This window comes from Odontesthes bonariensis, chromosome 4 (genome assembly GCF_027942865.1).
Source record: "Odontesthes bonariensis isolate fOdoBon6 chromosome 4, fOdoBon6.hap1, whole genome shotgun sequence".
NCBI classification, from domain to species: Eukaryota; Metazoa; Chordata; class Actinopteri; order Atheriniformes; family Atherinopsidae; genus Odontesthes; species Odontesthes bonariensis.
The window spans coordinates 24,457,430-24,482,411 of NC_134509.1; the positions used below are offsets into that span (position 1 = coordinate 24,457,430).

The 24,982-nt window shown below is 40.6% G+C and overlaps 3 protein-coding genes across 8 annotated transcripts; 1 reads left to right on the plus strand and 2 right to left on the minus strand.

Annotated features, from left to right (window-relative positions):
• Positions 1-37: 37 nt before the first annotated feature.
• On the minus strand, positions 38-13,698 carry LOC142378745 (mitochondrial adenyl nucleotide antiporter SLC25A23-like). Of its 5 annotated transcripts, XM_075463596.1 has the most exons (12): positions 13,256-13,697; positions 11,657-11,867; positions 9,966-10,089; positions 9,753-9,840; positions 8,871-8,982; positions 8,534-8,692; positions 6,881-7,033; positions 4,783-4,896; positions 4,528-4,695; positions 4,293-4,440; positions 2,889-3,071; positions 44-2,503 (listed from the first exon to the last, which is right to left on the minus strand). In XM_075463596.1, the coding sequence occupies exons 2-12, from the start codon at positions 11,849-11,851 to the stop codon at positions 2,493-2,495; spliced, it is 1,455 nt and encodes a 484-aa protein (XP_075319711.1). In that variant the 5' UTR covers positions 11,852-11,867; positions 13,256-13,697; the 3' UTR covers positions 44-2,492. The 5 variants fall into 5 exon arrangements, with proteins under 5 accessions (XP_075319712.1, XP_075319710.1, XP_075319709.1 ...); XM_075463595.1 differs by having other exon boundaries at positions 42-3,071; positions 11,657-11,885; positions 13,256-13,698; XM_075463594.1 differs by having other exon boundaries at positions 42-3,071; positions 13,252-13,698.
• A 538-nt stretch (positions 13,699-14,236) lies between these two features.
• LOC142378748 (regulator of G-protein signaling 5) lies at positions 14,237-17,949 on the plus strand. Of its 2 annotated transcripts, XM_075463600.1 has the most exons (6): positions 14,237-15,077; positions 15,175-15,450; positions 15,550-15,606; positions 15,685-15,737; positions 17,231-17,394; positions 17,495-17,949. In XM_075463600.1, exons 2-6 carry the CDS (start codon positions 15,407-15,409, stop codon positions 17,642-17,644), a joined length of 468 nt encoding a protein of 155 aa, XP_075319715.1. In that variant the 5' UTR covers positions 14,237-15,077; positions 15,175-15,406; the 3' UTR covers positions 17,645-17,949. The 2 variants fall into 2 exon arrangements, with proteins under 2 accessions (XP_075319715.1, XP_075319714.1); XM_075463599.1 differs by having other exon boundaries at positions 14,237-15,450.
• A 143-nt stretch (positions 17,950-18,092) lies between these two features.
• c4h19orf53 (chromosome 4 C19orf53 homolog) lies at positions 18,093-19,452 on the minus strand. The gene is made up of 3 exons (XM_075463601.1): positions 19,309-19,452; positions 18,780-18,835; positions 18,093-18,693 (listed from the first exon to the last, which is right to left on the minus strand). Exons 1-3 carry the CDS (start codon positions 19,397-19,399, stop codon positions 18,547-18,549), a joined length of 294 nt encoding a protein of 97 aa, XP_075319716.1. The 5' UTR covers positions 19,400-19,452; the 3' UTR covers positions 18,093-18,546.
• Between the last annotated feature and the right edge of the window lie 5,530 nt (positions 19,453-24,982).

The following is a 24,982-nucleotide window of genomic DNA, read 5'->3' on the forward strand; positions in this document are numbered from 1 at the left end:
ATCTGATGAATGAAAGATAATGAATCTAATGTTTCATCGTGTTGAGTTCTTTACTCGAAAAGATAAGATATCTTTAAGATATATTACGTGTACAATGAAATGCCGTTGAAGCAAAACCTCAAGAGGACTAAGAGAAAAGAAAGACAATTGTACAACCAATACACATAAGGATAAAGCAATAAAGCAAAGTGAATGTATTCTGTCCTTTTTAATTATTTGACAATCACTCACTTAGCAAATAATGTTTGGCCAAAATGTGGACCATAACTGAGCTATAAGTGGCCCAGATTAGACCAAAATCTGTCTTCTATATGGGTCTTGATATACCATGATTACATTATCTGTGAAGAGTTAATATTTAAACTTGACACATTAATGATAGTAACCACAGTTTGGTCACCTTTCACCTTAGATGCCTTAACAGTAGAGCTCAGTCATTTATCGTTTTCAGTTTAAATGTTTGTTTCAATGCTTTATTGAGTGATTTTGCAGGATGTCTCTTAGAAGAAAATTAGTATAATTTTGTTGCTCGCTACTTCATTTCTCAAATATGCTCAAAGAAATGCAAAAAATCCCAATCTCATTTTGGCAAAAAGCACACAGAACTTAAACAGCCTGGGGCTTTCAGGTCCGAACCACTGGGTAGATAAGGCAAATTAACCCCTTGATGTCCTGCTCTACGTGGTCCAGCTGACTTGGCTCCGGCATCTGATCAGGATGCCTCTTGGTCGGCTCCCTTTGGAGGTTTTTCAGGCACGTCCAACTGGGAGGAGGCCCCGGGGCGGACCCAGAACATGCTGGAGGGATTTCATATCCCGTCTGGCATAGAAACGCCCCCAGGAGGAGCTGGAGAGTGTCGTTGGGGAGAGGGATGTCTGGGTTTCCCGGCAGGACTTGTTGCCTTTGCAGACCTGTTACCCCGGATACGCTGAAGATAACAGATGGATGTCCTGCTCTATCATATGGAACAACACAATTTTCAGTGACTATACTGCAACTTATTCCTGAGCCATCACTATCACATGTTATAGATACGTAATGCTAAAAGAAAATATATGCTGTGTCATACTTTTACCATAAAGGGTCTCTCCAAAAATTTGTGAAACAAAGCACTGATTCTAATCAATATCACAATAAATGGACACAGAAGTAGTAGATAAATATAAGTATATATAAATAGGTTTCTTTTGTTTTTGTCTCATTGAAGACATTAAAGTGTTACTCCCACTAAAGGGGATGTCCCATCAAAACTGCCCCAGTGCTTTGGTTGGAGCGTTGGTGTAATATAAAAATACAACTGATAGGTGTGAATTAACAAAGATGTCTTTTTCATGCCAATAAGGTAGAACCCATGATTGAAAAAGGCTACAGTGTTAATATGTTTGCCACTATATTTGTGATAAAAAGTTAAAAAGCGAACAATATAAACTGTAAAAAGCTAGCTGTGTAATGGTTTAATGGCTGCAGTAGCAGCAGTAAGAATTAAATTATCAACATATCCTCATCTTATTGTTTTCTGTTAATCTGCTATTTCCTTGTAATCATCACGATTAATTCAGGTAAATTCAAAAGAGCCGGCAGCGAATCAATGAGCAACAGAGTCGATTTAGTTTTTTCTTGCTCATTGTCATCTTGTAAGCTGAAAATCAAAGGAAACAAACATACGTACAGGAAAGAGAATAAATTAATCTTAAAAGGAAACGTACATTTGACCTGGTGAAAATCTTTGAAGACCAAAATGACAAAATTGTAATTGAAATGTTCCAACATTTCACTCAAACAATTAACCTGATATCACAGTTTTTAATCCAAAGAGTATTAATTCCAACTAAAATTGTGGTCTCATTCTATTGAGGACTATTGTAGGAAATTATCTTTTTTTTTTTTTAAATACAAAAAAAATGCCTCTTTTTTACAGTATAAACTGTATTTCAAATATTTACTTGAGATATATTCTGCAGAGCCAGAGCCACTTAAGGGGAAAAAGTCTTATTAGTGCTTTCATTTGATTGGTCGCAACATGTGTCACATAATTTATCATCAAAAATTCTTTGCACATGAAAATAGCCACCAGAATTAAATATAATTTCTTATTCTGTCATCATGACAGAGAGTTAATTCTCCATTACAAATGTTTATGAAAATACTGAAACAACACGCACACATTTCTCTGCCTATTAACACTCATGACACACGCAAAGGATACCCGAACCCTTTGTTCTTCTTATCATGGCTTTTTGGCAGGTTCTCCTGTGTAAAACTCAAAGTCTTTGCGTGGGCTTTATTCAGTAGTAATACTTCCAGTAGGGAGCCAGTTTAGTGTGTCTTCTCCTGTTTTCATCATCCTCCGTTTGCTCCACGCAATGATTTCAGTGACTGCCGGTTGTTATTGTAGTTTATTGCTTGTAGAATTTGTTTAAGACATGTCTATTAACGTCCTGAGTTTGTAACTTCACCCACAGGTTCCTCTCACTCTCAGCCCTCCGTCTTCTCTATATACCACCTGGTAGAGAAAATAATGCTGAAGGAATGTAAGTTGGCTTCCAGTTTTAACTTGTTTTCTGGCAAGTTCATGCAAATCTTGATGCAAGGTGCTTGTTGGTTAGCTTCCACATAAGTGCTGACGTGCATTAAAATGCAATAAAACACTCTGGAAACTGTTTCCAGCAGCTGTCAGTTCAAGTGGAGGCCGGTTATGTGTTATAAAATACAACATTCATGTGTTGTTTTTCTCTTATTCTGTTATCTTCATCCTGAGTCTCAGGACCATCCACAGTCGAAGCACATTTCCTCATGCAGTGACAACAGATCTGCACGTGCTTGCAGAAAAGACCCACCACAAACCGTCTCTCCGTTTGACTATCCCTTCCCTTGCGCTCCCTTCCTACCCTCAATCTCCACTCCCAGCATTATCCTGGTGTATTCGTAGACGACGTAGGACACGCTCACGGCTGGGACGATTTTCAGCAAGTTGGGGGAAATTCCTCGATAAAGTCCAGCGATGCCTTCCTGGGTCACAACGTTGCGAAGCAAGGACAACATGGAGAGTTTGGGAGCTCCTTTCACTGAGTCTGATGGGAACAAAAAAATAATTTCTTAATGTAGTAAACACTCAACTGACTGTTGCTTTGCCATAAGCAGACTGACAGTATTTAGACACTGACAGGATTTTTGAAAAATGTTATTCTAGCTAATGAAAGCTTACTCAAGTTACAGTTAAACACTTACAGTGATTAGGGATTACAGCTCTTTAATTTGAGGAGCACTTTTTTTATGACTGGGATTGATAAAGTGTTATTGAATTTAAAAACTAATTTCTAAATAGCTTGTCAAGAATCCTTTGCAAGACAATGACTGTCTGAAGTCTGGAACTATACACATCACCAAAGCTTCGTTTGGCCTTAACACTCCAGACTTCATCCAGCTCCTTCTGTCCTCTGTCACATAATCAATAAACACTAATGAACCGATGCCAGCCCATCCCACTGCTTCAGATCATGAGACTTTAAGCCTGCTCTAGACTTTTTTATTTAATTACATTCTGGTCTGGTCTTACTTTCACCTGTCCAAAGATGTTTTTTGGTCAATTCTCCGATGAATTTGTTTTGTTTTAGCAGCTTAAAGATGTTTTGTTTCGCTTGGACTGAGAGCTTCTTTGACTGGATGTTGTGAGTTCAAAGCAACAACTTCCAAATAAAGATATCACAATCAACTATGACCCTTTGGCCTTAATTAATAAAGGAAGAGCCCCAAATTGACCATGATACCACTTTGGAGTGAACAATCCATTAACATTTGGGGCACTGAAAGACAGCTGCAATTTCTAAACCCTTCCTCCAGTTTGGGTGTAATTGCCGTCCAACTGATGCTGAGAATCTGCACTTTAAGCATATCCATTTGATAAACTGCAAACTCAGGGTCTGAGTTTGGCAAAATGAGTAAAAGAAACCTTCAGCCCTGAAATTACCGTGACTGATAGCTCAAGTATACATTCAGTGTTGCTAAATATGATAGTCCTTTATTCATAGTTTGGCAGTGACAAATTAGTGGAAAATGGCTGGGTAGAACAATAATATAAATCACACACTGCAGCCTTCACAGCCACCATAAATCTCAATTCACTTTAACATCTACGGGAGATAGTGGTGTAACGTATTTGTATGATTCTACGACTGTCCTCAAACCTTCAGATCAGGGGAAGAACGCTGCTCGGGTCTATTCCTGGAGGCTCAACATCCTTCTTTAATGTGTCATGCATTCGTATGTGTTGGTATGAGCGCAGTCATCCTGACCTTGTGCTTGCATTCGTGTGCGGATCAGCGCCAGTGGGTAACTTGCCAGCTGCCCACAAGTGCTGGAAGCAGCACCACATCCGACCAACACCATCACCCCTGGGTCGGCCAAGCCTCTGTTCCTGTTCAGCCATGCAAACTTCAGAGTCTGTGGAACAATAGAGTGAGTAGAGGGTAAACGGTGGGAAGATATGCACCACATGGAGAGCTGCATGTTTTTCTGTGTCTCATTTACCTCATAAACAGCCAGGTCGATGCCAGCGTAAGGGACAATACTCAGCAGGTTGGGTATGTAGCCCTTGTAGAAGGCTGTGAGACCTTCCCGCAGTAGGATCTGTTTGGCACAGTCTGCTATTCCTGAGTATTGTCCAGTTTTTCTCAGTGTGAGTCGGGTCTTCAACACCTGAAGGGAAAGAAAAGCACATTTGCATGAAATCCCAGAAACCCATAATAATGATAATAATAATCCTGTAAATTACCCTGATATTACCTCCATTGGATAGATGGCAGTCTGAGCTGTGGCTCCAGCCAAAGAGCCGGCAAGAAACCTCTCATGAACCCCCAGAGTTCTTGTTTCATTGCTGCCACGCATCTTACTCTTGATCTATGGAGAGTCGTAAGGCAAAAATAAAAAAAAGAGGAAAAGATGATTCTCGACAAATGACAAATGGTTCAAATCAGGTAAATGGATTTATCAATAGCTGAAGTGCAGATGTCAGATATGTATCTCTCTTAAAGGAGAATTCCGGCATTTTTACAAACATATCCCATCTGTTGGAGACCCAGGAAAGTTGGCCAAAGGGAAAAACGCAAGAAATTTTCATGCCCGCTGCACAAAGTTGTCCGATTGCGCTGATTTCCATGAAAGCGGGCTCTATCGGGCAAGCTTTTAACCTTTCCTGAGGCTCTTAACGTGTATCAAAATACTTTTTACCGAATTGGCCGTGGTGTTCAGTAGCAATACAATTCAACCCAGGGGCTAACCATACCATTAGCTAGCACAGACATTATACATTTTGAGATTTCAAAAACAGTGCACTTACCTTTCTCAGCTTCCGTGTTCCACAGGCGTGCGCACAAATTAATCGATCGCCGAAGTCATACACTATAGTATTCCAAAGTACTGTCTTCCTCTGTGGTCAGTGCAATACAATGTCCACATCTGCACCACCATGTCTCCCCAATGCGTGACCTAGCAGCAGCTCCCGTTTCTGGATCATCGTTTTGAGCCATCCTCGCTGCATCTTGTGCCAACAACTCTTCATCAGTGTATTCTGGTTCAAAAAGATAACCCCGACCATCAAACTCGTCAAACTCTTCCATTCCAACATCAGAATCTGACGAACTATCCATCTCGAAATTGCTTCCAATAAAATCCCGAGGGTTCTCATCTCCCGCAGCTGAATAATGGGCGAAGGTGCGCTCCTTCCAGCAGTCATGTGACACGTCATGACATCACGGCGAATATGGGTGTTGAAACGAGTCAGTTGTTCGATAGGAAACAATAACAAACATGGCAATGTGTAGTTCGGTTCCCGAGGGTCGTTTTTGGTGGACAAAAAGATGGTCGGGGTTATCTTTTTGAACCAGAATACACTGATGAAGAGTTGTTGGCACAAGATGCAGCGAGGATGGCTCAAAACGATGATCCAGAAACGGGAGCTGCTGCTAGGTCACGCATTGGGGAGACATGGTGGTGCAGATGTGGACATTGTATTGCACTGACCACAGAGGAAGACAGTACTTTGGAATACTATAGTGTATGACTTCGGCGATCGATTAATTTGTGCGCACGCCTGTGGAACACGGAAGCTGAGAAAGGTAAGTGCGCTGTTTTTGAAATCTCAAAATGTATAATGTCTGTGCTAGCTAATGGTATGGTTAGCCCCTGGGTTGAATTGTATTGCTACTGAACACCACGGCCAATTCGGTAAAAAGTATTTTGATACACGTTAAGAGCCTCAGGAAAGGTTAAAAGCTTGCCCGATAGAGCCCGCTTTCATGGAAATCAGCGCAATCGGACAACTTTGCGCAGCGGGCATGAAAATTTCTCGCGTTTTTCCCTTTGGCCAACTTTCCTGGGTCTCCAACAGATGGGATATGTTTGTAAAAATGCCGGAATTCTCCTTTAAGTTTTTAAGGAAAATTAGATAATTTCATAAGCCTTTATATTCTCACGTCTCAATCATTGAAACAACCTCTTCACTTGTCTCAAGATTGTCCTGAAAGAACCATGAGAAAAGTGTCCCAAGAGAAAAGGCTTCCAGTTTAGAGCACATTTTAAGATCTTACTGTTGACTTTTAAAGTCCAGAGGCGCTGCAAATACTAAATCTGCAGCTGAAAATTAGCTTTACATTCAGCATATGGAAAAGAGAGTGGTATTGTCCATCTGATTAAGAAAATAAGTATATTTCTTTTGGGCTAATTATGTGTTTGACTGTCCAAGTGATCGGCCAATGATTTGGAGAGAAAAAGTTCAAATGATAATAACAATACAATTGAAAACAGATGCTAAAAGCTTATTGAGATTAAGGGGAAAGGAGACAACGAGAGGTCAGAGATGCACTTGTGTTTTAAAAGGCTCCACCTGTTCATACGCTGTGAACTTGATCGCAGTTTCTGGGGCAATTTTCAGGACATTGATTCCGTTGCCCCTCCACAGCGACCACAGTCCTCCCTCTTTCAGCATGAACTGGAAACCACCGAACACGGTCCCTTTAAAATCCGAGGAGCCGTGTACCTGTCAGAGCAGAGAAAGTAAATTTACAGCTCACTGAAAGTCCATGACACATAAATCCACAGATCAAACTTTAAGAGCTTTCATGTACAGAGAGTAACACACTGAGAATGCCAACATCATCCTGACAACCTCAAATAACCAGTAGTGAAGTCCTTCAGGGGACTACTCGTGTTCTCATAGAGCCAGAGTTGCACCTAGAAACTCCTGTTTTATCATTAAATCTTTCAGACTTTATTATTATAGCATTTTCAACGCTAATTTAATGTTACACTATTAGCTTTATGAACAACACAGCTGAAACCTAACCCTTTTAAAATTGCTTTAAAGGGACACTTTGTAATTTCTTCCCCCATCTAGTGGTGCAATTTTATTTTCCAAAGTCGAATGAATTTGCTCTGTAGCGCCTCGCGTTTTCAAATGTGCGTTGCAACTTGTTGAACTACGGCAGGCGGTATGTGTCAAGATTCTCTTTTTCGGCGACGAGGATCCCTTCTCCTGTGGCGTGGCATAACTATGGTCTTCCATTGCGAACAAAAGGTGCAGGCCGTTCAGGCTGGTTTATACCAGAGAATGTCTAATGGCGTAGACTGGCTCTGTTTATACCTGCGTGCAAACGTGACGTCAAAATGACGTAATTTCCGCTTGCAGGCCTGGCGTTGGGGAAAACGCGATTCGAAGTGCTTTATATCCCTCTCGGCACTTCGTCGTTTTTCATAGACCGGAAGGACATGGCAGCCCCATAGAGCTTGCCCGCTCTATGTAGATACAGACAAGTTATTCTTCACTCAGGAGGATAAGTGAGATTGTTGACAGAGATAATTTTACACCAATGAGGACTAATAAATGAATGAATATGTTGATTTGAGCTAATAAATGACTTAATATATTACACAGTGTCTCTTTAAATATTTAACCTCAGTCTAATTTAGAAGAGTATTTAGAAAAGCGCTTTTTAAATAAAATGTATTATTATTATTCTTAAAACCAGTGGAAACAATAAAAAGAAGCATTAGAAACAATACTAATAATTAAATTAAAGTGAATTAAAATAAATAAATAAACAGATAAACCACATTGTAAAACAAATATATAAATTAAGTAAAAATAGTGAATTAGAGACTAGAATGAAAATTTCTTTAAAATAAAGCTTTTCCACCAAGAAGTAAACCAGCTAAAATTCATGGATTAAGAGACAATTAGATCATAAAAACTGAGTTGAATTATTCTTGTGTTTAGTTCTATTTGTAGTTTAAATGTAAAATGTCTAATTTACTTTAATCAATTGAGGGTTAAATAAACATGGTCTCCTTCTACATGCCTACATATTCCAATAAAAACTCACTGAAATAAATAAATAAATACCATGTATGAATACTACAGTGATGAGTCAGAAAAACAATAACGAGGCCAAACTTTCTGTCACATCCCAATGTAAGCGATGGTCTCAGCCTGGCCACCCCTATATAAATTTCTGACTCCAGATACTGGTCACAAACTGACCTGTCGGAAGACCTTGAGACGGTCCAAGGGTGCGGTCCCAGTCCGTGACACGCATCCAGCTATGGCTCCAGCCATCAGCTGCCGCCACACGTAGCCAGACTTCTTCTCCTCTTCTGAAAAATCATCTGGGACTGTCAGCTGCTCGCCTGTATCCAACATCTACTGAAGCCACGGTAAGCACAAAATATGAGGAGCAGGACGTATTGAGAACGTCAGTAATTGGACTTTGACTGCATTTTGTTTTTACTGTACACTATAGTCAACTGGAAGAGCACTTAACTTACGCTTGACCAATCCAGAGATACGCTAAACTGCTCTTGTTCGTGTGAGACCTCACCATTGAACGCTTCCAGAAGCGGGCCACGTCCTCCATGTTCGTGAGAGGGTTAAACAGGAAGTAGTCTCGCCACTCATGCCAGTCAATGGTCATGGTGCCGTCCTTGTCCATACTTCACAGAAAGCAGAATCATTACACACACTCGGATATAGGATGAGGGTTGAATTAGCTCCTAAACATGTTTGAATGTCTCAGCAGCGAAACGTGGTTCACCTGTTTCAGCACCAACATAAGTTAATGTGTTAAAAACTCATTCCTGACCATAAAGGTAATGCAGGTTACATTACATAACGATCAAAGTGGAAATGTGAGGAGAAACATTGTAAAAAGAACTCTTGGAGCCTTTCAGAGCTCCATCCCAACACCTGTCAACCTCCACCAGCCACATTACGCACCTGCATGTGTTTATCCACCTTAACATGTGCTTGTGTTTCTTCATAGCCAGAAACAGTAAGCTGGAACAGACTCATTTTCAGTATTAATTATCTTCTAAGTCACTTTTTAATAACTTAAAGTCTGAGCTTTTATATTCAACTTGCATCAAATACATGCATCAAATACATCACCAAATTAGTAACAGCTCTACAACTATAACAGAAAATTAAACAACCTTGGACTCAGTGGATAAGTTCAGTTTTTTATCTCTAGAATGAGATTTAAAAAACCTTTGAATATAAATAATGAAGAAATAACGTCTTTATAACAATAAACCAGTGACCCTTGTGTTTTTGAAACTGAAGCATTTAGGGTTCTCGACTGCAGCTAATAACTGGATGAAGCTTCTAAAACGGGTTTGTTGATTATATCAATAGAAATGTACTTGTTTTGGTACAGGGACCTATGGGTGGGAGGGGTACATGCGATGAACATGCAAAAACAGACCTTCGCAAAATCCTGGTGGCATCCTCCTTGCTAATGTTCACACCGATGGAGTTGAGACAGTCCTGAATCTCTGCTGCATCTATCTGACCTATAAACACACACAGGTCACTCTCAGTCAGCAACAGAGAAAATATGTGTTGGAGGAAACAAACGCTTTGAAACAGCAGTGCCATTAATTATTCTTTCAGCTGTCGCCTGTGAGCTGCCACAGACCGTCATTGTTCCTGTCCAGGCGGCGAAACATGAGTCTAAGCTGTTTTTCATGGTCACGAAGATACTGGATGAACTCCTCAAAGTCCAGCACTCCATCCTGGTTGGTGTCCCCGGCCTTCACCATCTGGCAGCCAGCACAAACAGGAAAGGCACGTTGGGTCAGGGACCAAACACATACAGTAGGTTAGCAAGCAGGTTGTAAACAAGCTCAACAAATACTTTATGGTCTCTGCAGTCTTAAAGTCAATATCAGCCCTTCCATCTGATGTGGATGAGGACTGTTAACTTTGTGTTAACGTGAAGCAATTGTCTTCACAGATATACATTACTAGGTGTTATTACACTACTATAAAAGCATGTTTTACATGAACCGACCCACTGATAACTGCTGCATTTGTGATAGTTATTTATGAGAATTAATTTTTCGAAGTTTTCAAGTGTGAGCCAGTCCCATATCTGTAATATTATCCAAAACAAATGGATTATGGCTACAAAACTACAACAAATACTATCGAAGAAGAAAACACTTTGGACAATTATCATATGTGAAAAGAGACCAAGAGGAAGACACAGGGAAAGGTTAGCCCTCTCAGCTTACAAAGGTTGCCTCCTTCTACCAAAATAGACAGCATGCTGCCCTTTGCATGTGCAAAAGCACACATATACACAGACACACACACATACACAACAACTCTTATCGTAACATAAAGTCTAAAATATAATGTCTGCAGATGGACCTCTGACTGTCTATTTACATCATGTTACATTTTCGAACAAACAGAGACGGAAGAAAAGCAGAAACGGTGCCCCAAACACCTTTTACCAAACAGAAGGGAGGAGTGAGACAGTCTGTGTGTATTCACAATACAACGTCATGCTGCTGGTGTTCTTTACTATTGCATAAACAGCCAAGAACCCGAACTGCAGAGCAGAAGAACTCGGGAGGTTTTAATTAAAGAAGAAAGGGGAAAAGACGCACTGAGAGTGAAGAGGTTAGGAGAGGAGAGGGTGCTGTGCTTTATAAACAAAACTCACTCACAAAGGCATGAGTATGGAAGGTTAAACCACAGGAATTAAAGTTAGAGTTAAAGACCGTCGCTCTTCTTACAGACAGCCTCTATAAGGTGAAGAGAACCTCAAAAACACCCTAACTGTTGAGTACAAAGACCAGCCCTGATGAGTAACCTGACACACCCAGGGTAATTCTTTATTTTGGAGTATATTCTCCCTCTAGATATTGCACAGATACAGCTCCAGGTAGTTGGTCAACGATCCTCGGTTATGTAGTAGAATAGAGCTGTACCAGAGCTGTATCTGCTTATCTAGATCAGCCGTCCATGAACTTTTTTTGAGTCTCTTTTGAGTACTGCAGCACGGAAACATGCATGCACCATTTGATGCTCACAAAAATACAAATGAATGCTAATCATATCATACAAAGGTGATTTAATGTTTAACCCAGAGTAAAATAGGTTATTTTTATATGATTTTATCTTTTCCCCACAATCATCTGGAAAACCCCAAAAATGATTTTATGAAACCCAGGTTGAGGATCTCTGAATTCGCTAAGTCGTGATGCTTTCAAACCCCTTCTAGTGTTAATGTTAGACAATTAATATCTATCGTACACCACAGATTGAACTGCGTTGCATACAAACAGGTGAAGTGACTGAGGTGACCTGCCGTCTTACCCTTTCCAAGGAGCCTCTGGAGAGCCCCCGACCTGCCAGCCCCGCCCGCAGTTCCAGGATGTCAATGCGTCCATCTTTGTTGAGGTCCAGCTGGTCAAACAGTTCAGCCCAACGCTTCTCTCTGTCCTGGTCCTGACGAGGGGGTTCACTTTCCTGGCACTGCACCAATGGGAACCAGGTCTGCTGGGGTCCCATGACGGGTCACCTATCCCTGACACAGCCCAGACACCTAAACATAAAATGCTGGTACACATTTATATGATAATCATCCTACAGTTAAACACTTGAAGTCATATTGGATGAAATTATTGCAACAGGAACTTGAACAAAATATTTTTAGCCAAATTCCACCTCCTTGGTTCCTAAAAAGACTCACAAGTGCAACTTAGTGCCGCCAACAGTTTTTCTTTAGGCGGTTGATGTAGACTCGAGCAGAGATAGGGAGATGCTTTTGAAAGTACACTAAAATCTGACACATGCAGGTCAGATTCGTGCGATCTCCTCATGACTATAGACACGTGAACTTTGCCTGAATTTGTTGGGGAAACCACTCCTGGAAAAAAAGGTTTCCTATGTACAATAAATGACTGCAGATGACTTGTTGTAAAGTTTAATGGTTCATTTCATAAGATTCTTTAATAAATTTGCCAGACACTGAGAGATCCCCACCTGTTTTCTCTTAAGGTGGGGTTCAGTTCCTTTGGTTTTATATGATGTCGCCATACTTGAATAACACAGATTAGATCTTAGATGTCAGAGTTTGGAGCTGATCTGTGATGGTTCATTCTAATTTTATGGATTTGATGGTGCATCAGATGTGAGGTTGAAACTTTTACCATGTAACTAATCTGTTTTTTATTCAAATTATAACAACAAGACTTCTAAACGTGAAATTTTTTCCTCTTTTGAGTGTATCACCTTTATTAATGGACACTGTTAGATGAGAATGAAATGTTTGCTTGCTGAGTATTACAGTGGGATGCAGTCAGGGTATCAATTTAACAATAATCCTCAAAGGAATTTGAATTGATTTGATGATGAAGAGGATTTTTTGCCTTTTGTATGATTTGGACGAATTTGGATTTTAATTAATGCCATTTTATTGCATTGTGACTGGATTACAACGAGTTTGATTATAATTGGCTTGAATTAGACTGTATCTTTGAATTGCGATTTGGTGATACAGAAATAAAACTGAACTGAATTTAAACTGAATGTGGTAAGTTTGCTTCTTTTGGACAGTTTACGTCACAGCCCACATTCTGGTTTGTGGTATTTCGAATCTTTTCTCTATTCTTCCTCTTCATTTGAATTTATTATCTAAATCAATTGGTAAAACCCCATTTTTCAAAGTCTGTTTGGTTTCTTTCATTCTCAAAATATAAAGGGGAATGAAGCCTTTACGTATGATTGGTTGGTTATTAACGATATATTGGTACCATTTCAACTCATAGTGCTTATTGACGCAGGCTGGTCGTGGATACATGAGCTTCCATACGCTGATAATCTCGTTTAATCTCATCACCTCACAGTTATGGACGCTGTTATAGTCTAATAATAAAACATAGGCTACGAGACAAATTGGTGTGACTCACTCACAGTGGGTTTATCTCCGGACCGACCCGCCGTTCATGGTCGGATGCAGATGTTCGTGACTGAGACACCAGCGGGTCCGGAGCTCACAAAAACCGGACCCGAATCTGTCCAAAAACAGGGTCTGAGTCTGACACGGATTGCGTAGTTCACTCTGGATCCAGCAGGTTTCAGGAGGTCAACACGTTCACAGCTGGTCGCACCGTCTTGGTGGGTTTATTTTCAGTCGACGAAGCAGGAAGCGACAAACACGCAGTCGCCAGCCGCTGCTGAAGCCCGCTGCTGAAGCCCGCTGCTGAAGCCCGCTGCTGAAGCCCGCTGCTGAAGCCCGCTGCTGAAGCCCGCTGCTGAAGCCCGCTGCTGAAGCCCGCTGCTGAAGCCTGCTGGCGACCGAGCGTCAGATCCGTGGAGGACGATGTACGGCTGCATGTACTACTTCTTAAATCTCCGATCAACACTGCCTTATTGGGCCCTGCCAGCTGCATACAGACTTTCAAGGCGGGACATTTAGCAAGTTATTAGAAATAGGCTACTTGTGTCTGAAAAGAAGAGTTTTGGAAAAATTAACTTGAATTATTGACGAACTACATATTAGTCTACTTGAATATAAGATACAAGTATCATACATATCAGAGATGCTCCAGCATCCAAAAGACAAAAGGGGGCCCCCGGGTGTTCATCGCATAACTGTTAAAAAGGGGAAGAAGTTGTGAGGTTGGAGGAGATGTTATTTGAATGCATGCATACTGATAACAGATGCAGGAGCCCAAAGAGTCCGGAAGGTCTGGGTCCAAAACACCTCGTGGCTAACAACAACAACAAAGAGAATAAAAAAGACCAGAAACAGAGGAAACCAATTAGAAAGATGATGCAAAGATAATACAAATAGATGCATCAAGCCACAGCAAAGACTCTCTCACACACACACACACACACACACACACACACACACAAAGAAAAACAAAAAGAAGTGTAGTGACTGCAGGGAGACAGAACCAGGAAAGAGAGCAATGCAAACATATTTGAATGTAAATCCAAAACAAACACAGATTAATTAAATAATACAGCACACATACGAACCACTTAGAGACACAAAATGATGAAAAAAGACCATAACCAACCACTAAAAAGACCAGAAATACATGCAAAATGACTAAAGATGATGCAGAACAACGACAAGGAGACAAAAAAAGTGATACAAATCAACAGGATAACCAAGTAAGAAGATAGATCCAGCATAGACTCCAATAGCCAGTTTGAATATAAGAGAAAACCATCTCATTGATGCCTTAAAAGGCTGCATCTGCAGGCAAGGATTTATTTTTAATAGAATGATAAAAGTTGTTTGATTCAATCGTAAATTTCTGTCTACCTGCATGTGTGATTTTTATAAACCTAGAGATGGGTAATTGATTGAAGTGGTCGTAAAGCTGAGAAACACAGAAAAAAATCCACCGCAGAGTTGCAATGTTAACAGTATACTGTAAAATACAAAAGGCATGCTTTGTTCACTGAGTGTGAGGCACTGACCACTGGAAAGATCTATCTTGGATCTGATTTGATCAATGTCTCAGCCCTCAAACCTTCTGCAAGGCCCAAACTACAGCTAGAAGACAGAGTTGGCTTTATTGGAACAGTGGTGGTATAACTACAGAGGCCTCCACCTGATCCATCATCAATAAGCCCACTCTCATCCACTCAGCAGCTTTCAGACTCTCTACAGATGAATGATGCTGCAAGTTCACCTGCACCTCCATCATCACTTCATTCTCTTGTATAAAACTCCAGAGGCTCGTCCATGTTTTGTGCATCAAAGACTTTTAAGACGGTCAGTGTACCCTGACCAATAACGTACACATGCACGCTGACTTTTTATTTGATTTTCCTTCCACATGTACCGACTTCCTTTGTGTCTTTGTTCACAGGCCCACATGGCCTCTGAACACGTATACCACCTCTCAATGAGCTGTTTTCATCTCTATCAAGCTCCCAGCGTCACACCTGCTGCTCTCACAGCAGCAGATCAACAGATCAGATAGGACACAGGGGGACGACTGTATATAAGACCGGCACATTGGGAGGCGGACTGATAGAAGTTGTCTATTCTTATAAAATACATCTCGGTTTGTTCGTTTTCCCTCTGCTGATTTTTAAGCAATGTGTAAAGGACTTTCCCACCTGCCCTCCTCATGTCTGGAGAAGTGAGTATTTGTCTTGGATGCTGTGTTTGAATTGTTCTTAGATTGCTGTGTTTTAAGTGTCAATTACATGTGCAAGTTTACATGTTTTTTGTGTTTTAGGGCGAAAGAGATGCGGGTGAAGCTAAGCCACTTGGCTGAGAACCACCACAAACAAAAGTAAACCAGCTGAAACTTGTGTTTCTTATAAATCAGTGGATCCAAAGCTGCATTTTGACCGTTTCTGTCTCTTCGCAGGACTCAGGATGGAAAAATTCTTCAGGACCTGGAAACTCTCCTAAACAACAAAGGTAAGACATTTAATTTAGTTTTAAAACAATTAAAAAAGTCTTTAGTCTTTACTTCCACAGCAGATGCAGTGGGAGGTTTGGATGTCACACTGGGAAAGGAAGGCTGACTTCTGTTTAACTTCCTCAGCTGCGGCGTCACTCACTGTCACAGTCATGAATTATTTGGAGACTTAAACAGAGCAGACACATTGTTAATATTGTTAATAACATCAGCGCTTTTACTATTTTTCTAATTATCTTCTGTGAAAAAGGCCCACTCCTTTTCTTTTTAGTCAAAATATCCCCCTTTTATAGGTATGCCAGGAGACAAATCCTGCCATAATTGCATGAAAGTGCAGATAATGCACAGTGTAGGTTTGGACACATTTATCCTAATTTAAACAGTAATTCCTCAGGGAAATTACAGCATGTACTCAGTAAAGTGCACTTATCAAACACAGTACTGTCCCAGTAACTGAAGATTTATGTAGGTTGCATTTTTAACAGAGATGCAGTAAAATAATATTGAATTGTTCAGATACAAGTTGTGTTTGAGTGTAAATTTTAGTGACGCTGTGTAAGTTTAAAAAAAAAAAGATTGTTTCTGTATTTAATGTAAAATCTGAGACAGTAAGCCTCCCCTTAGATAAGAACTGGAAAAAGACGCTTCGTTAGTGCTGCCTTTCCACTTTTGCTGAATTTACTAAATCCCTAAATGGTCAATCCTAATGTTGTTCCTTTTAAAGTAATATTCTCTCACCGAGCCTCCCCTGTAGGCCCACCTCACACTTTAAAAAAACCTCTACTTTAAACTGTTTTACAATATTTATCATAACGCACTGTAAATTACACTTTTAATAATCTTAGATTATGGCTAATGTGATTTAACCAGAAACATTTATTTAACAAAGACCATTATTGGCAAAAGTCAATGTAAAAATGAAGATTATAAGAAATCTACAGCTATTCTGTGGTAAAAGACCCTTTTTTGTGTGTTAAGTGTTGAGGATAAAAGGTACCGCTGCATGGATGTGCATGTCATATTTTGCTGCTTTAGAGGTGTAAAGTTGTCCCCTAGAGGTAGAGGAGAAAAATGTTGCAAATCTGCCTCTGAGACGTAGAGGAATAGAAGTGTAAAGTTTAAGTGTATTGAAAAAGTAAAGTACCTCAACATCGTACTCAAATTCCACCATCTGAGTCTTCTCTACTTGACTTGTTATTATATTCTACATTCAAACATTTTAATTTTCACTTTAGGGGTAAATTCTGTATCCATAAAACCAAGATATATTCAAATTTCCCCATAAAAACTTCATTTTTTCACATTGCAGCCTGCTGAAAAAGTATTCACATAAAACGGTTTTATCATTGCTAACGTTTAGATCATGCTTTTATTTCCCATGTCAGAGTCATGTGGAGGAGTTCCTTTTAGGGTTGAACTGGCTCATCATGCATGAAAAGTCTCAAGTTCATTTCCTCTGGCTTTCTCTTCTGTGTATTTGATTCACCCTCAGGCGGCCTTCTCGCGTTTCGAGGTTTCCTGCGTTCAGAGTTCAGTGAGGAGAACCTTGAGTTCTGGCTGGCCTGTGAGCAATACAGGGTTTCTCCTACAAATCTGCAGAAGATCAAGGCCATCAGCATCTACAACCAGTTTATCAACCCCGACGCCCCACTGGAGGTCAGTGGTCAGATTTAGGCTGAGGGATATTTATGAATTATCAATGAGTGAGAGGATAAGGAACAAAACGTCTTCTGATTTTCTGTTTTACCCACTGCAGGTGAACCTGGATGCTGAGACCCGCGAGGCTCTCCTCAGTGTGATGGACACTCCGTGCACTGACACATTCAACAAAGCACAGCAGAGGATCTACAGTCTGATGGCCAAGGACTCCTTCCCTCGTTTCCTTCGCTCTCATCACTGCATTTGAGGCAATTAAGGCTTTCTAAACCTGCTGTTTATTACCAGAGATCTGCTTCAGAGATAAGTGCTGATGAATCTGTTCTGCTTGACATGTTGATTGTATTTTATCACTTATTTTAACAGCTTGTTTAGTCAAACCAACCACAAGGTAGTGGTGTACTAAAGCACGGTCTGCTGCATGCTGGTGTCACATAGGACCCTCATAGTAATTACACTTAAATGTAGATGTAGCAACGCTGCACATCTGAACCATGTAAGCTATGAATGACACTAAATAAATGAAATATCTAAATAAATACCTCATGAAAGAGAGATTATTGTGTGGAATTTATTAGAGTTAGTGCTGCACGAGTCTTTAGGAGTCTGTTTAAAATCAGTGTTTGGCCTCACCGCTGCGTTCAGAGCTGCTCTGTTGGTACATGTGATGGGTTTAAAAAACAAAAAGTCAGACCCTCTGCTTTTGTTGTTTTTTTTATTCAGGACAAAAAAAAAAAAGAGGAAGAAAGCTTCAATTTAGATTTTTAGTGCAAAGTCACAGAGACTAAAGCAAAATGCCACATCACCATTAAGGATGTCAAAATCTGATCTCCATTACCTGATTATTGTAGTCGTATGTAATCTCTGTGGTTTTGTTTGCCTGATGCAGACCAATAATTTGACCCTTCTGAAACAGAATAACACCTTTTCCACAACCACAGGGTGTGTCCTCTAACACGGTTGTTTCAGGGATGCATCAGTTAGGGATAAATAACTTTTTGCCAGCTGAACAAGATGACAGAACCTTATTCAAAGTGGAGTTCCAAAAACAATGTGTTTTCTTGTGTGTCCTTTAATCTTCACATAAAGTTTAAAGTCATGTGACGGCTTCTATGGAGGTTTATGTAATGTCCATTGTTATATTGCATGGTCTTATTTGGAGCTGGTTCCAGGACGGGCAGCTCCTGGGTTTCCTTTTTTCTCCGGCCCTTTAACCACACTCAGTGGCTTATGGAGCTTGGAGCTGGCCCTCTGGGTCACCTCCTGCTCAATCTTGTTTCTAATGGCGACCTCAAGACCCTTCAGAGAACAGCAGAGTAAAAGGTAAATCTGTGATTCAAGGTATCAATCAAGCAAACTTTTGAAAGATCAAAGCTTGAGCTCACCTTCTTCAGCTTCTGTTGCTCAACAACTTGAGCCTTTTTGGGAGCAATAATCCTCCCTTTACAAAAGAAAAACACAAGAATATCATTTAAACAATGTTACTGAACTTACAAGAAATGTAATGGCTTCTCACAATCATTCTACACAAATAAAATCATTATCAAGTTGGAAGGCACTTACAGAGGTGTCATTCTTATCATAGTTTCAACACAGAGTTTGACTGGTGCCTTTTCTGTGTAATCACGTGGTGTTGACGGTACTCAGGTCGAAAATCAACCCAACTGTGTCGTCATTATAAATGTTTCTCTCACAGTATTTTCCTTTTTGTTATAAAGGGACAAATAAATTCATATTTCATGGACTGTTGTAAAAGAAAATGTTTAAAAGTGACAATAAGTATCAGTCTTATATCTGGCTGACGCATTTCAACTGTAAGGCAACGTGTTTAGTCACGTTTGAGCTGATAAGTTGTTCAGTTCACGCTCCTCTTTCTTTACTAAACTTGTATGAAAACAACTGGTAAAACATTACCTCCTTTCTTAAGCCCTTTCGGTTTGTTTTGATGGTGTTTCTTGGCCGCTCCTGGACGCTGAGGTTTAAATTTCTTTGCACCTTGAGCCATTTTCACTTCATGGAAACACAGGAAGTCTTCCTCCTTCTTCGCTGCATAAAAAAAGAGTTTCTGGATCTTTCTTTTGTCTCGCTGGCGCCACCTGCCGGTTTGTCAGATTCAATCGTGAAACAGGAAGTCACAAATCCATAGAATCGGTTTTAATCCAGATTAGTTACCAGTGATTTGAACATATTAAAGTGGTAAATGTTTAATTATTTTTATTTCAGGTTCGTCTTATATTATCATCCTATATCTATGAGATGCTGTTTTCAACTACAGAAGTGTGACAAGATCTGAAAAACTATCCAAGAATTTCAGAAAAGTAACTGTGGATAATGATTCTGGCTTTTATATATCCTGTAATTAATGAAAAAAAAGGGCGTCTATAGCTCAGGATGTAGACTGGTTGTCTTTCAGTTAGAAGATTTCTGGTTTGGCAAGAAATCGGACTCCAATTGCCCCCTGCTATTTTCTTCAATAACATATGGACATAATGTAATGTAAATGTGGTTTTAGTCATGTCAAAGCGATTTAGATGTCAAACGAATGTCCACCTCTTCAAATTCAGCATTAAAGCAGCATATTTGATGCAAAAGAAGCCCCCTCAGACCCCAAAAACTCTTGGAGTCAAAGAGCTGGCTTTCCTGTGTCATACCATGTGCTTGTGGGAAGGTTGTTTAGTTTGAGATGTGGATGACACCTGAGTCAAAAACTCCAACTTAATAAGATGAGGCCCTTACCAAACACATAAACTTAGTGGACAGCAACATCAAGTTCCCAAGGGTGGATGGGAAAGACAAACACAGCAGGATGGAAGTCACTGAGGTATACAGAAACCCTCCAAACAGACCCGCACTGGTACCGGCTCTTATACTCACACCACCCATTAAACATAAACTTGGAATCATCTGGGCTGGGAATGTCCCTCCAAATGTTGAGTGGAAAAGAAAAGGAACAAAAACACATCAAGGAAGCACTTCAAACTGGGCCTTTGTTAATAATAATAATAATAATAATAATAAATCAAATTTGTAACGCACTTTTCATTAGCAAAAATCTCAAAGTGCTACAAAGTACAACTAAAATCAGGGATAAAATCAACATCATAAAAATCATGTGGCGGCAGAATAGGCTTGCTTAAAAAGAAAAGTCTTTAAGCCTCTTTTGAAGTCGCCCGGTGGTTGCGGAGCTCTCAGATAGACCGGGAGAGAGTTCCAGAGATGGGGGACAGCCACAGAGAATGCCCGATCTCCCATGGTCCTTAATCTGGATCGAGGAAGGTGGAGGAGGTTGCAGTCTTGTGATCGTAGAGATCTGGTGGATGAATGTGGAATGAGAAGGTCCTTCAGATAATCTGGTGAGGTTCCGTTTAAGCATTGATGGGTGATGAGAGCAATTTTGTACTGAATTCTGTAAGTGACAAGAAGCCAGTGCAGATCATGGAGAATAGGTGTAATATGGTCAGATTTACGAGCTCTCAATAGAACCCTGGCTGCACCGTTCTGAATGTATTGAAGCTTCTGAAGGTGTTTTCTGTGGATTCCAACAAACAGAGATTTGCAGTAATCGAGCCTGGAGGAAACAAAGGCATGGACGAGAGTCTCGGCATCAGAGAAAGAGAGAGATGGACGAATTTTGGAGATATTACGAAGATGAAAGAAGCAGGTTTGTTCAGCAGTCTGTAAGAACAACACAGCATCCAACAGACAGTAAAAGAAGAACAGACAGCGTAAGAATATTGTAATTGAGGATTCCCATATGTAGCGTGTGTCTGATAAACTTCCCCAATAACACCCTCAGACAGAGACGGGTTCACTTGGAGGACAAAACAACCAAACACAAACTGAACGATGTTGTATGCAGAGCAGTAAAGCGTGCACAGACTAAACCAAACCTCATCACAAGCGCACAGCAGGACACAGGATAGCCGGCTCCTCAGGTCAAGCCTCTCCGATCCACAGGGTACACTCTAGAGGACACATCCTGGACATAGACGGGTGGTTTGAGTGGAGTCATTTATGTTGTAACCTCAGATATCACCTACCCAACACTTACGATGCAGCCTTGACTCTCTTCCTAAGGCGGTTTTACAACCGTTCACACCTTGACAAACACAATGGTAAACAACTCACCGCTGAAAATGACCTAAATGACCCACAGAATGAGCGGTTGGGTCACTGACTCATGTGACATTGAGGACTCTGGTATGACCTCACCGACTCCATTCACTCCCCTCCAGCCGGTTATGACCTGGATGACAGAATCTACACCAACATAATTTCTCTGTGGTTTTATTGTCTTTATTCTGGATTGATGTGAAAGAGAAATCTCTTAATTCATGACTGCACTTTACAGCATTATATTCATATACGTATATATATTTCAAAAAGTCCAGTTTTGAACCATTTTCACATGTTACAAAAATGAAACCGAGATCAAGTGATTATCAATAACAACAATAACATACTTGCACCTAAAGAGGCCATCTGAACAACACTCCTTCCATGATAACTGCTGGCCACACAGATTGTTTTTAATTCACAAGCACCTGCTTTGATTAAACCAAAAAAATGTGGAAACTATGTGGCGGCTCTGGATTTTGGCACCTGATCAACTCCCATATTTTGAGCGGTTGGTGTAACATCTTAAATACTCTTCAAAACATGGTGCAAAAACGTTGCATAAAGTACAAGTAATTCAGCTGCTACCTAAAATCTAAACTCATAAAAGCGCCGCCACACAATATCTGTCACTTTGGGTTCGAGACACAAACATTTCTAAGATGTGGAGGATATTAGTCCAGATTAATGTTCTGAAATCAGTCTGCTCTGCTGCAGCCCGGCACATCGAGAGCTTGTGTTCGTGGGTTTCGGCTTTGGAGTCTGTGCAGGCAGACGGAGAGGTAGTGTGTATGGTTGAGGAGGCCTCCCCACTGTGGTGTTCTAATGGCCTAATCACTAGGAATCACAATGTCATGAAATTAAAACAACAAACCACAGCCAGATAGTTATAATGATGATGTACAGACAAACAAAAATCTCATAACTTTTAAAGATTCAAAAGGAGGGGGAAAAAATTCAAAATATGTGGCGGATCTAACAGCCGCAAAGTTGCTACATATGTTGGGAGCGTTGACTAAAACTGCCCCCAAAATATTCAATGTCTCTAACTGTACAAAAGAAAAGAAAACACTGAAAAACACGTGTCTTTTCTGCTCTCGTGTGACCTACCAGCATCTTTGTGAGCTGAGGTTTAATGGGTGAGAAATCATGAAGATTAAAGTGAGAAACATTACAAGATTTTAAGAGTATGGACAGTTCAGAGGTGGACGCTGTGATTATCACGGAGACTGATTTTCTTTACTTCACTCTGGACCTCGCTGTGGTTCCCGTGGAGTGAAAAGGTCAAACTGTATTTGTTGTGTTGGTTATGGCCTTGATCTTTATCGTTTCATTATTTCACGGTGTGATGTTTAAATTAAACGAGAGAAAACCTTTCCACAGGTCCGATCGACCAAACATCTCGACTCAGTTACAGCTACAGCTTCTAGCTGTCTAATCGGAGCTCATATGGAGCATTAAAACTGGGTCGTACTTAAGGAAAAAAAGACCAAAATGTAGGTACTTTATGGCAGTCTTAGAGGAAGGAATTGGAATTTGTGGAGTTGTCATATGTCCCCCCTACAGGATAACTGGAAGTATGTTAGAGTCAAAATTTTACCATGGGCTCAGGAACATGCTGACCTTTAAAGTAAAACATGCTTGATGACTATCATGAGGATATGTGCAGCGAAATCTTGTTATTTTACACAAAAGTCCAAAAAGATAAGCTTCTGTTATGCTTACGTTTGCAGTGCTTTTTCCAAATGAAAACTGCCAGATAGTAACAGGAAGCAACCACAAGCCTTTGAAAAGCGTCCCTCTGACCTGATTCAGGAGTTTTTATGTGACCCTGCAGCCATGTTGACGTTTCTCACTCATTCAGAAAAGATTGAATGAGCAATAGTGTGAGTTTCCGATGGCAAATGGATGCACGTGGAATCACTGTAGCACTGTTTGCTTTTCATTATTTTGTCGAGAGGTTTTTCTCTTTTCTTATTCTTTCCCTCCTCATCTCATCCCCTCTCCTCCCACCTTCTGACTGCGACCTGGGAATTGATTTTAGTGGAACATCTCGAAGGATGTTTCAGATTCTAAAATGCACCTGGAGGAGCGAAAGAGGTGGGACAGAAGAACCGGAGAAGAGGATGCATCAGTATCCTTTGCAAAAGTCTTTTCAGCATCCATGATTTTTAAAGGGGGCCTGACATGTTATCGAATGTTGTTAGTGCTCATGTATGTTGTTAATGCCCATTAGATGGATCATAAAATACAGTTACAACATAACAATGCAGAGGCGTTGCAGCCGATTGATCTGAAGCGAGAACATCTGATTTTGCTAAACGAGGATTGCCTCAACTCCCCCTTGTGTCTCCGCCTCGCTTCCAAACTGAGGGGAGAGGAGAGACTAAGACACGAGAGGAAGAATGAAGGACTCGATAAACTGGAGATAAACCAATTTGAAAACAGAATCAGGGACAGCGGTCACTGTTAGGTGTCAACGGTGCAAACTTCAAATTCTTCTCCTCACATATAAAGCTGTTAATGACCAAGCTCCATCATACCTTAAAGATCTCATAGTTGGCTGTTTTCCCAACAGAGCACTTTGCTCTCAGACTGCAGGTTTACTTGTGGTTCCCAGAGTTTCTAAATGTAGAATGGGAGGCAGAGCCTTCAGTTATCAGGCCCCTCTCCGTGGAACCGGCGGGCAGTTTGGGTTCAGGAAGTGGACACCCTCTCTACCTTTAAGATTAGGCTTAACACACGTTTCTCTTTCTCAGCAGGTTCTGTTGGAGGTTTCTTCCTGTTAAAAGGAAGTTTCTTTCTTTTCACAGTGGCTTTATGCATGCTCAGGAGGAGCGGGAATGAAACAAAGAGACATTTTGATGTAATCTGTTGGTTTGCTTCGCTAGGCAACTATGAGTTGGACCAAATTAGAATTTAATGAATCGAATTTGATTGGCTTGAATTTGGCTTTATCTTCGAAGTGCCTTGAGATGACATTTGTTGTGATTTAGAGCTTTATAAAATAAAATAAAAACTGAATTGAACTGTACTGCTTCTCATTCCCTTTAAAGGGAAATTGAGAACAGTTTGCCAATCAGGTCGGCTGACTGATCTGATCATGTGGCTGATTGTCAACGTCTGAACCGTCAACGCCGTGCATCAAAGCATCCGATCCACGTTGATCACGCCTTATTGCGTCAGTTCACATCAGTGACATTCAGACTGTGCTCCACACAGATGGAGGTGTGTGACCTCACTGGTGAGGAAGCACGGCAACAGGCAAACGGTACGCACCCATCACACAATAACTCTGTCAACTAAGGGCTCAGATACTTGTTGGAATGCGGTAATGCACGGTCACTATCAGCTCATGACTGACACGTCAATGATTGTTTCATCTGAAATTTCTCGGTGATATCCTTTTTAAATCACTTTATGACATTAAAACGAGAGGTAGTAAATATAGTAACAATTATAAATTCTCTTC

Bases quoted from the DNA above. Each gene is read 5' to 3' on its own strand.
- LOC142378745 (XM_075463595.1), bottom strand. From the start codon at position 11,851: ATGGGACCCCAGCAGACCTGGTTCCCATTGGTGCAGTGCCAGGAAAGT. The intron at 8,693-8,870 runs GTGAGGTCTCAC...TGGCTTCAGTAG, and splicing joins GCTTCTGGAAGCGTTCAATG to ATGTTGGATACAGGCGAGCA. The intron at 4,441-4,527 runs GTAAATGAGACA...ATTGTTCCACAG, and splicing joins TCGACCTGGCTGTTTATGAG to ACTCTGAAGTTTGCATGGCT.
- LOC142378748 (XM_075463599.1), top strand. From the start codon at position 15,407: ATGTGTAAAGGACTTTCCCACCTGCCCTCCTCATGTCTGGAGAA. The intron at 15,738-17,230 runs GTAAGACATTTA...ATTCACCCTCAG, and splicing joins AACTCTCCTAAACAACAAAG to GCGGCCTTCTCGCGTTTCGA. The intron at 17,395-17,494 runs GTCAGTGGTCAG...TACCCACTGCAG, and splicing joins ACCCCGACGCCCCACTGGAG to GTGAACCTGGATGCTGAGAC.
- c4h19orf53 (XM_075463601.1), bottom strand. From the start codon at position 19,399: ATGGCTCAAGGTGCAAAGAAATTTAAACCTCAGCGTCCAGGAGCGGCC. The intron at 18,836-19,308 runs GTAATGTTTTAC...TCTTTTGTAAAG, and splicing joins GAAAGGGCTTAAGAAAGGAG to GGAGGATTATTGCTCCCAAA. The intron at 18,694-18,779 runs GTGAGCTCAAGC...TGTTCTCTGAAG, and splicing joins AGCAACAGAAGCTGAAGAAG to GGTCTTGAGGTCGCCATTAG.